The 12168-nt window shown below is 33.2% G+C and overlaps 1 protein-coding gene across 13 annotated transcripts in view; it reads left to right on the plus strand.

Moving 5' to 3' along the window:
• The window catches only part of CDC42BPA (CDC42 binding protein kinase alpha), a 239835-nt gene that overhangs the window by 170968 nt on the left and 56699 nt on the right, over nucleotides 1–12168 (plus strand). For 7 of the 13 annotated variants that reach the window (XM_032466572.1, XM_014562115.2, XM_014562112.2 and 4 more), the window contains 5 exons: nucleotides 814–938; nucleotides 2976–3081; nucleotides 3481–3629; nucleotides 5176–5267; nucleotides 7409–7485. In XM_032466572.1, the coding sequence (XP_032322463.1) occupies nucleotides 814–938; nucleotides 2976–3081; nucleotides 3481–3629; nucleotides 5176–5267; nucleotides 7409–7485 (549 nt within the window). Of the gene's footprint in view, nucleotides 1–813; nucleotides 939–2975; nucleotides 3082–3480; nucleotides 3630–5175; nucleotides 5268–7408; nucleotides 7486–8522; nucleotides 8571–12168 lie in introns of all 13 variants that reach the window. The other 6 variants (XM_032466574.1, XM_032466571.1, XM_014562113.2 and 3 more) reach the window with 1 other exon arrangement.

Raw genomic sequence — 12168 nt, forward strand, 5'->3', positions numbered from 1 at the left:
GATCTTGGACTTCCCAGCATCCAGAGCTGCGAGGAATGTTTCCAGTTCAAGCCACCCAGACTGTGGGATTCCATTACAGCAGCCTAAATGGACTAGTCAGGAGCCTGCAAATAAAAGAGACCTAAAGATACAGCAACCATTGAGTTATGTTTACTTGTTAGTATCATGATCGAATTTAACAAAATGTTAAGTCTTTTGATATTTTGAGACAACTGGAAATTTAAACAGTTACTACATATGTGATCATGTAAGCAAACTTGTTCAGTTTGTTTGATATTGTGGTTATATTTTAAAAGAGGGCCTTATTTTCTAGAGATATACATAGAAATATGTATGGTTAAAATTATATGGTGTCTGGGATTTGCTTCAAAATAATACAGGAAGAAGGGGTAAGAAGACAGGAATACAAGTGAAATAAGACTGACATTGAGGCCATAATTATTGAGATTGGGGTCATGGGCTCATTGGAATTCACTTATACTCTACTGTCCATTTTTTGTAAGTTTTTTTTTTTTAAGAGAATGACATAGAGACATTTTCTGACCAAAAAAAAAGAGAAAGAATTCTTCAGGCCAATGGAACAAATTCAATATAGGGAGTAAGTAAGGGAAAAGCAAAGGCAGAGGAGAATTCAGAGCCCTTGGTATTTCCAGATTCAGTGACCAGAGGGTACATAATAAGAAATCAGGAAGACAAGAGTTTTTGAGTGGACTGTGGTGACTTACCAGATTTAACAGGAGGTATCTGAACACCTTGAATTCCTGTTCTTAAAAGTCACACATGTCTTTAAAGTGTCTTAAAACTGCCTTTCAGCTTACTGCTTTGTATGAGAACTTAAGTACACGCAACCAGCAGTTAGAAGAAGAGGTAAAAGACCTAGCAGACAAGAAAGAATCAGTTGCACATTGGGAAGCCCAAATCACAGAAATAATTCAGTGGTGAGTAATCTTTTAAATGTGTTTTTATGGGTGATTTTGGCCATGTGGTAAAGTTGGTATGAATTCCATTAGACTACTAACATGTTCTTTTTTTTCACTGAAGTATGGTTGACATACAATATTATATTAGTTTTAGGTGTACAACATAGTGATTCAACATTTTATATACATTATGGATTGATCACCATAAGTCTAGTAACTGTCATCATCCAAAGTTACTGCAGTATTATTGACTGTATACCCTATGTTAGATATTACATCCCTGTTGACTTATTTCTTTTATAGCGGGAAGTCTGTACCTTTTAATCCTCTTCACCTATTTCACCCAACCCCCCACCCCCTCCCCTCTGGTGGCCACTCATTTGTTCTCTGTGAGTCTGTTTCTGTTTTGTTTGTTTTTTTGGTTTTGTTTTGTTGTTGTTGTTTTGTTTTGTTTGTTTTTAGTTTCCACATACAGGTAAAACCATACAGTATTTGTCTTTCTTTGTCTGACGTGTAAGTAATAATGTACTCTGAGCTGTGGTAGATACTAAACCAACACCAGTTGAGGCCAATTAACCTGACCATTTAAATGTCAGTAGTTTTCTTCATTGCTACAGTGTAAGTGTTTTTGTACTCTTAAAAAAGATAGTCTTCCTCCATCCATATTTATTCTTTATACTATAGATTAGATGATTAAATGAAAAGATTGCAGTCACTTGTGGTTTGTGGTGTCCAAAGTTAAAGAATTTTAGAAGGAAACAACATCCCTCTGTACAAACTTTCTTAATATTTTCTAAATCCATTTTTCTTTAAAAGATAATAAAAATATATACATGTATGTAGGGCCTAAAAATATGTAACAATCACTAGAGTGGGCCTCTTCTTACAATGATTTTATTGCTTCTCTGTTTAGATTCTTTAGCTTGTCCTCCAAAACACTTTCCATCTGAGAGAAGAAAAAAATCTAAAGATCTTTTTAAAGGGCTTCTTTGAGATAAAGAGATAGGTGGGTAGGTAGATAAATTTAACACCTCAGGAGTTTAAATTCTAAAAGATGCTGTGGCAAGGCTCAAGATTTAAGCTTGTCTGCTGTATGCATCACAGATACATGTTGATTTACCTGAAATATACTTTCTTCATAGATATTCAATGGCCTGAATTTTATCTGTGAAAGCAACCAACCTGTACAAAGGCAGATAGTCTTCCCCAGGGTATATTAGAATACACTTTTGAACATTGCAAATTTCAACACTTTTCTTTTGTGCAATTACTGCTTTCTATATGCCAGTGTTTTTCATTTCTTTTGAGAATGGGACCTTCTGTGTAGATTTTTATATGCTGGCACTGCCCACCCACTAGTCTTCTCCTAGTTTTGGAGGAGATGTAACAAAATGTAGACTTTATCCTAAGAAATTCTAGAATGTAGAATTTGTCTCCTTGAATATAATTTGAAAATATTTCTATTTAAAAACATAATAGTTACATCAGCAAGGTAGCCTTAAGACAATAAGTAGAAACTGAGTTTCAGTAGACTTTAATCTTTCCTCTTTGTTATTTTATTGATCATTTTGGAAAACAAAAGAGCTTTATTACAATACAACCCTGATTTTTGCTGAATATTCTACTTTAAACTTTATAAATTTATTGTACTTCAGTTTTAAGAAGGGTGTGTTGTGTTTTCATAAGATAAAAGATAGAAACTAATTAATAAGAAATTTTAAAATTCTTTAGAAATCAAATGCATGTTTGTGTGTGGTTTATTGTTAGATTTAAAGTATTCTGTGGTTCCAGGGTTAAATTTTACTAAATTATCAGGTACACATAGTTTGGACTTTCCTAAACATGGCCAGCTTTAATCTGTAAATAACTGAACAGTAAACTATGTCCCAGTTGTTGACAGATAGTAATACTGTAATAGACCTTTAGAAAGAAGATATTTAAAAACATTTCTGTTAGTTTTCACTTATTTCTTTATGATGCTTTAACATATATCTCACTAAAGTTTTCTGTTTTACTTTGGTTCTTTACCTCTGTCTTTATATGCATATATTCTAGGGTCAGTGATGAAAAGGATGCACGAGGATATCTTCAGGCCTTAGCTTCTAAAATGACGGAAGAATTGGAAGCATTAAGAAATTCCAGCTTGGGTACACGAGCAACAGTAAGCTCTGCCATTTTACAAGGAGGCTTATTGTGTTATTAGGGAAAAGACTCAAAACACACTGTCAGAAATAGGCTTTGCAGACTTTAAGATTTTCATGAGAAATCATTCTAAGTCTTTTCCGTAGGAAATCATAATGCGCGGCTTTCTAACTGTAATTTGCATGGCTAGCCATTGTTAGTAATAACTATAAAAAGTTAATGTGTTTATACGTGCATCTACAATTATTTCTGAGTTTAATGAAAATTAATATATTTTCACAAGTAATGTTTCTATTTTATTCTGTAATTAAGGAAAGGTAATTCTTTCAGTTAGTTTCCAAATTCACTTATATTACTAAATTTAAATGTTAAAACTAAAATAGAGTGGAGCTAAAAATGCAGTTACATCCTCTCATAGGATATGCCCTGGAAAATGCGTCGTTTTGCAAAACTGGATATGTCAGCTCGATTGGAGTTACAGTCAGCTCTGGATGCAGAAATAAGAGCCAAACAGGCTATCCAAGAAGAACTGAATAAAGTTAAAGCATCTAACATCATAACAGAATGGTAAGATTGAATAATATTGTCCCTCTAGAGTGATTTCTAATTTGGTCCAGTATTTGGAGAGAAGTTACATATTTAGTTCCCTACCTACCACTTTTTTTTTAAGTGATGACCAGAGGAAAAATTATGAAAATTTGAAAATGAGTGGATGCTTTCAGGCCTTGTGTGCAGTGATGGTATTTTAACACAGCTTTGTTTCCATCTGACTCGTCCATAAAGTGGAATTAATAGTACTAATTAAATTTCTATTATTTCCTTTTCCCCTTATTTGTAAAATTTAGTTCATGCTCAAATTTTACTCCATTAAATCCGAAGTCCTCTCATGTTCAAGAATACCATATTAATATAAAAATGCAGCACAGAGTCAGAACAAATGATAGTCATCTGAAAATTCTGGGTTCTTACTATTTTTTTTTTTTTTTACAAATGAAGGTTCTAGTGATGGTAAATTTCATAATGGTATAGTGTATTTAAATTATATTTGTTTTTTATGTTCTTTTATGTTTAAAAAAAAAAAGGTATATCCTCCACAGTCTCCATGTGGATGAATACATTCCTTCCATTATCACAACAGTGGAACAGATTATACTCTGAATAAATAAATGATAAAGCAAAAATTGTAGCTGAATTGGGTATTAAAATGTTTTAAGAATAAGTCAGTATAGGTAATAATAGAGGAGCAATAGGAAGTTCATGTTACTAATCAAAATATAAATGAAAAAATCCATTCGGTGCTCAGCATACCTTACAAAGCTTACAAAGGCATTTAGTCATGAAAAAAATACAGTCCCCTAAACTCAGTTTTTAATGATATGAAGCCTTAGTCATTAAACTGCAATCATTAATGTTTTGATTTATGTCAGAGGCCAGATACCTGGCACCCCAGTTGAATTGTAAATTCTTGCTATAAACTATCCAATCGTAAAGTAAGTATGCTTTTCTTAAATGTGCTAGTGTGACATTGAAAATGGAAAAAAAAAACTTTCTGGAGAGTATAAATTGATCTCAACATAAGGAGCTACTACATGTCATTCTCTGTGTTATAATTTGGAATAAGTGTGATCTTTCTTCTTATATTTAAGACATATGAATTTACACATTTGTCTGCAAATTGGGAATATGAGTCAAACTGAAAATTATAAACTTACTTTTGTGATTGTCTATGAAAGAAATCTAACAGAATTCTAATATTAACCTTTGATTTTATGACATTTTTAAATTTAGTAATTTAGCTCAAGACCAGCAACTTTTTCTATAAAATAGTAAATACTTTTTGTAGGCCATATAGTCTCTGTCTACTCAAGTCTGCAGTTGTAGTGCAAAAAGCAGCCTCAGACAGCCTGTAAATGGGTGAGCCTGGCTGCATTGCAGTAAAACTTTATTTACGCAAGAGTAGATGACAGGCTGTATTTGTCCTTCCTGTAGTAGTTTGCAGTTTCCTAATTTATCATGACTGACACTTAAACCAAGTAAGTCCAGCTACATATATGATGGCTCACTAACCAACAATATAAATAATGTCATTTTTCCTTTTTTTCCCCTATTTAAGTAAACTAAAAGATTCAGAGAAGAAGAACTTGGAACTACTATCAGAAATCGAACAACTGATAAAGGACACTGAAGAGCTTAGATCTGAAAAGGGTATGGGAATGTGCTTTGCATCAATCAGGACTTAATGTTCTGTTATGAATACATTTTATTACACAAGAATCAGCTTATTGTGTAGGTAGAATTGTTCACATACACAATTCTGGCACTCATTTATGGATGTATATATGCATGTGATACACACATACATACACATAGTTGGTAGACAGGTCTCTTGAGTTTAACTTGATAAACATTTTTTAAAGATTTCATAATAGCAGAAAAACTCACTGTGCCATAAATTTGATGGTTTTTTCAGTGCCATGGACTATTTCTTGAACAATATTTTTGTGATTGGAAAAAATTATTTTATCATTTAGTTTTTTAAAGTCAGAATATTGTAGGTTTTTTGGGGGGGAGGATAATTAGGTTTATTTGTTTTTGGAGGAGGTACTAGGGGTTGAACGCATTCTAACACTTGAGGTCTGCCCTCCCCCAGGATAGTTGTTTTCCTAGTGGAAGGATCTCTTCTGTGCAGGTATTAGAACTTCATTTTCCTGACACCGTTCCTGACTGAATGCTAGGCTAAGTTAATCGGCTCAGTATTATGCTTATGTGCCTCCCTGTCATTTCCTAGTCCTGTGGCACACAGTAAAGTAAAGTTAGTTGGGTTGCCACATCTGCTTTTAAAATTGTGGAGGAAAGAGGATAATCACACAAAGAGTTGACTTGAAAAGCCATTAAAAGCAGTAGGTGTTCAATAAATTTTTGTTGATTGAATTTCCTAGTGAATAAGAAAGAAAGGAACCCAGAAAAAGTGAATTAGGAACTTAGATTAGGAGCACAAGGCATCATAGTAAAGTGAGAGTCAAGCTCAATATTCATATGTGGAGAGCATAAGGAGCTGCACTATTCAGTGAGTAGAGAAAAAAGAATATATAAGGCAAGGAGGACCTGTGGTCCTAAAGGCAATTTATATAGAAAAGAGCCCAAAGCAAAGTATGACTTAGTAAAACTCACCAAGTGGTATTGATTTCATCATTTTTAGAATAGATCTAAACTTGTGGAAGAAAAAACAAAGTTTATCACATTATATGTTAACCTATAGCTTTTATTGGGGTTTTGAACATTCCAGTATGATAAAATCTTGCTATATGTTGTAACATGTACTGTATGCTACACTACTTAAAACTATAATTGATACACTATACTACTTAAATAATACAACATAATATTGATATAATGAGGGCAAGGATTTTTTTTTCTGCTTTATTTACTGTCATATCCCCAGTATCTAGACAAAGTTTGGCAATTAAGAGGGTTTCAATAAGTATTTATTGATGAAATGAATTTCTGAACATACTGATTATCTGGCAACTGTGGTATACTATTAGAGAGTAATATGAAAGTGCACAAATGAGTTACCAGTTCCTAAGGATATGGAGATAAAAAATTTGTATTTCGTTTTTTTCTCCTATTTCTTCCCTAGTATTTATCATTATATGTGTATTTTAAGAATTATTTTGGAAATTATGCATTTAAAGTTAATATCATAGCCAAGAGATATGCATGACATTTTTAAAACTTCTCTGAGAAAAACTAGGGTTTGGTGTCTTCATTCTCCAACCCAGGTTCTTAGACAGATTTTAAAAATTTTACACAATTTCTGTCAATAAAACAATAAATGAAATCAGATTGAGGCCTTGGCAAAAGTTTTTTCATAATTAAATACATTAGTTTTATTGCTAAACTATTTTTTATAAAAGATTATTAATGTTAGTGCATATTATATGCTTGATTAGAGTATTTCAGAACAGAAATCTTGTTTGGTAATAAATGAATTACCTTAGAAAAATTAGACATAACCAGAGCCCTATTTTTAAAAATTTCTCAAATCTACCAGAAGATTTAATGTGCTTTTTGTGGTGTACTATACAGGAAAAGAAATTCAAGAACTCAAGTCTTAAGTCAAGAAGCAAGTATTTCAGGAAACTGATGTAATTTAACTGTTGAGTGATATTCCAAGAAATGCTAATGTATTTTAGTTTTTTAAATATGTGGAGTTAATAATATTGACTGCTTTTAAAATACGGTAATTTTCAGGCAGCCTTTAATAGATGCAGAAAGGAAAGGTTGTCCATGAAAATTAGTTTGAATTGTTCTAGTTTTAAAAAAAAGTTGCTGCTGTCTTCTAGGTATAGAGCACCAAGACTCACAGCATTCTTTCTTGGCATTTTTGAATACGCCTACCGATGCTCTGGATCAATTTGAAGTAAGTATTGAACTTTTCAAATACCCTCTGCGGTCAACGTAAAGTTTACTCTGTGATCTAAAGTTTATTTGCAATAAAACTGTTTTATTGCATCTCATATAAGAGGACCTAGAATCTTATATCAGCAAAAACGTATTAGGGAAGGAACACGTTCTGCAAGCTTATGAAAACTTTAATCACATTTGTATTTAAGAAAAATCTAAGAAAGATCTAAATAAGAGAGTCATTTTAGGGTTAATAGAAATCTCTTCTTTCGAGAAACAGTAGGTGCAGCACAAATCCTAACTTTAAATAATTGTGACACTTTTCTTTTTTCTCCAAAGCATAGAGCCACAATATTAACAAGTGAAAACATAAGGGCTCACAGTAGGGGAATGCTGGTTCTAGTCTCAAATCAATTCAATTTTTTAGACGCATACCAAAGGAATGCTTTTTGTTAAAGTATTCCATAATAATGGAATATTGATTGTATGACTCTGTCATTCTTTGGTTCTTAAATTCTTGGCTAGGAAAAAATATGTAATATAAAGAATATTTTTGTCTCCAAAAATTTAAGTTAGTGATTGTGTCTTTATCAACAAATAATCATATACCTCTGTGCAAGGCACTGTGCTAGGTGCTGGAGATACAGTAGGGACCAAATTGACAAGTACTGCCCCTCAAGAAGCTTACATTCTAGTGGGGACAATTAGAGGCAGAGATTCTGTTGTTTAACTTTTAGTTGTTACTTTCTAAAGTGCTTCCATTTAATTTGATTGTTAATGATTTGCCATGAGGTTCAGTTTATTACATTTTGGGCACAGTATATGAATTATATTTCATTACTTTGGGAAAGGGAAAAAGAATCATTCTTTAAAAAGTAATGAATTTCTAAGTCTCTTGAGAAACAATGACAGTGACTGCTTTTCTCATTTATTTATTTGAATTAATGTCATTTGCCTTTCAATTGTTTTACAAAATTTTTGATTTATTATTTGTTCTTATTAAATTGCTTCATCCATATTTTCTATTTTTTTATTGCTGTATTCGTTAAATAGGATTCCTTTTCTTCTTCCTCATCTTCACTGATTGATTTTTTGGATGACGTAAGTCTTTGATTTTCAAACCAATGCATCCTTCAGTAAAAGAGATCAGTGAATTGATATGAAGAATTTACCTAGTAATGCAGTCAGTTTTAGAAATATCACACTTGATAATATGTGAGCCAAAATGTGCTCCTTTTTATCTTAAATATGATAAAGTTATCATTATTAAACATAATAAAGTAAAAATGTACTTTTAAAATTGCGTTGGCCATCAGAGAATCTCTATATTTCCATTCGTTGCAATAATTCTGAAGACTGGAGTGCTTGTTTGATTATTGTCACTATATAGATATATTGATATAAATAATTGCTCATTTTTGTTTTTCACAGAAGTTTCTACTTCATATTTCCCTTTTCTTTTCAGCACTTTACTATTTAGTTTCTATGTTAGTTAAAAATAAACCTCTGGTGGTATAATCAGAAAAAGTGACAAGTTTTATTAAATCTTCCAGTAGATTTTATTGTAACACAATAATTGAGTACAAATCAATTTTTAATGCTGACAGAATTTCTCTTCTAATACGAGAAGTGATTTTAGTTAACATGTACACTATATGCACTATAAATTGACTGCATTATCATTTTCTCTCCTAAATTAATTCTATAGATTTAATAATTTAGAAGTTCCTAATGTATATCGTTCGTTCTCTTTAAAGAAAATACCTGACATATACATTCTCTCTAGTCTTCATTAAATGGCACAGTAATTCTTGTTGTAAAGCATTTTGTTATCCTGTTGAACATACTATCTTTCCAGAAATTGGGAAATAAAATGGTTCAAATGCAAATATTGTGCTTATAACTGTTTTGTAAACCAGGAGAATTCTTTAAATGTTTCATTTTTTTGTGTTTTGTTATATGTAATTCTTATATAAAGAAGAGTATTAAGCATACTTTTCTACTAAAGAAAACTCCTGATCTATAGTTTTGAAGTATTTTAAGTAATTTTTTTATTTCTTTGAAACATTTATACCAACGTATGCACCTTTTCACTCTAAATGGGCACTATTTTATTGTTCTTGAGACAAATAATTATTTTACTTAATTCCACAGTGTGATAAAGAGAGCACTCTCTTGATGTGTAACATTTGATATTATAATCTGCTGTACATTTTACTCTACTAAAATACTCAATATGGTATTTCCATACAGGTGACATTTACCTTAAAATGAATGAGAAGGAAATTTGAACAAATGTTTTAATTGTTCTTTCCACTAGAAAACCATTTTCACTTTTTTCTTTCTAACGAACTCTTCTCTGCATCCCCCTTTCTCCCAAAGGAATCATAGACTATAAAACACCAGAGTAGTTATTCATTTTGTCAGATAGATTAGCCTTTCTCAGCGGAAGCACCCCTCAGCACACTCCTGCCTCATCTCTGCTCTTCCGCCGCCACCCCGCTGTAGCGTCTGAGGTTCCCACTTTCACTTTTCCTCCAGGAGTATCCTTTCTTACACTTCTATTACTCAGCATGGATTTAGTTCAGACATGCTTCTAAATTGTGAAGCAGTACAAAGGAATTCCTATTATAAACGGGAACTAAGTTCACAAAGGCTGCCAAATCTTTATGATTCAGGCTCCAGCTCTTCAAGGGCATAGTTTTTCTCTCATTTGCTTCCTAAGCACTTTTCTCTCAATTTATTGCACTTCAGCAGTTAAGTTGACTCAAATCAAATCTGACTCTACCACTTTCTGGGTGTATAATTTGGAGCAAGTTATCTAACCTTTCTATGCCCCAGTTTGCTCATCTGACAAACAGGGATAATAATAGTACTAATCTCATATGGTTGTTTGAGAATTTAAAGAAACAATATGTGTAATGCCCTCAATAATATTGGTTATTATTTCCTTACTCTTATTGACCAGTTCCTCTCTGTTCCTGTGTTCTCTTTAGCTTCCTTTCTTGTCCAGGAATTCAGTTTCACTTAAGTGCTTTCCTAGACTTCACTACTCAGCCTTCCACTCACCATCAATATGGATCATTATAGTTTCCTCCGTTGAATCACATTACCATTGGAAAATGATTTTTACTCGTCAGGGCAAAGGCCAGCAGTAATTCTCCATTTAAAAAACAACAACTCTGTATTCTTAATTTATATTTGGAGGCATAAAACTCTTATTTCTCTTCATAGTTTATAATTATTACCATCATTCACAGTGTATCGTCCATTTCATCCTCCAGGTCATACTAGAATGGTGTTCTGAATAATGGTATTCAATCTTTGGCATGCTGGGTTCAGCATCCAAGATATTTAGTATAAAACTCAAGTTCTGTAGCTTTCTTTCTCCTAGGCATTTTGATTCGTAAGGAATAAAATAAATCTTGATTGTTCTTTGTGCCAAAACTAGTTAGATTGTTGTGCATGATGTTTATAATATGTGACAGCTGCCTATAGTAAGTAGATTAACTCTTAACTATCCTGTAGAACATATCCTCTGCTCATTCTTTTCTGTTTTCTATCTCATTACTGTAGAAAAGAAAAAGATTATGTTGAAGACCTAAAATTGAATTGCAGTTGGAATTTGTAGATATAGGAAGGCATAAGGTTAGTTTTAAGCAAAATTGCACAAATCAAGTTTTCCCTTGGTGTCCACACATCATTGACCTTCTCCATCTGCCCCTAGTAGCCTAATGCCCTCATACTGCCTGCCCAGTTCTTCAGAGTTTTACCACCAGTGTGTCCCCTCCTCCAAAGTTACCTTCTACTTTTTACCTCAACCCTCCCATACAGGCCTATTAAATCTATAATTCCTTTACTTAAAACAGTGCACCTAATCACTCTCCTACCCCTGATTTTTCCTCCATATATTTTGCCTATTAATTCAAAATTCAAATGAATGCTAGGATTTGGGGCAATATGAAAAGACATTTGGGGCAATGTGGGAAGACATTCGGGGCAAGATGCTTTCCTTTTAAGCTACACTGTTTGGACAACTCTTGGCAGAAGAGAAAGCATATGTGATACCAGTCCCTTCCTTCCCTCTGATTCAGGCAGAGCAGACTATGTTCTCAGCACTCTGCTTCTGTAAGCAGGAGAACTTAAGCATTTAGGCTTTTCTAAATGAAGGATAATAGACTTTTGAAGGAGAAAAGAACCTTAGGAAATCTTTAGTCCGGTGGTTTTAGTCATTATTTGCCACGACACTCCCACTAATAAAATAGATATGTTACTCTTCCATTAGTGAGAATGACTTTTTAGGGTTCTCAGTCTTTGGGGGACTAGGGAAGTGTTGATAAAGAGGTAATGTATAACATTCTTTAGGGCAGGTAAAAGGGGTTTTAGGAGAAACTGAGACCATTTTGATAAGTGATCTCTTGGGTAAGGTATTTGCATATGAGATTTTAAGACAGCAGTGGAACAGATACCAGGATCCCATCTGCTGTGGAAATTATTTCCTCTTTTACCCTCATCTTTCTTCTCACCCCCACATGCCCAATCTAGACTGCCTGTGATTACTGCATATTAGGCCCAGCTTCATCCTCCAGGTAACAGGTAGGGAGCAAATGGAGCACAGCAGCTTGGGTTTTCCCCCATCTGTTCCCTGCATTCCCATGGTAACAGATCTAGGGATCATCAGACCAAGCTTACAGGAACT

Source organism: Camelus ferus, chromosome 23 (genome assembly GCF_009834535.1).
Source record: "Camelus ferus isolate YT-003-E chromosome 23, BCGSAC_Cfer_1.0, whole genome shotgun sequence".
Taxonomy (NCBI): Eukaryota; Metazoa; Chordata; class Mammalia; order Artiodactyla; family Camelidae; genus Camelus; species Camelus ferus.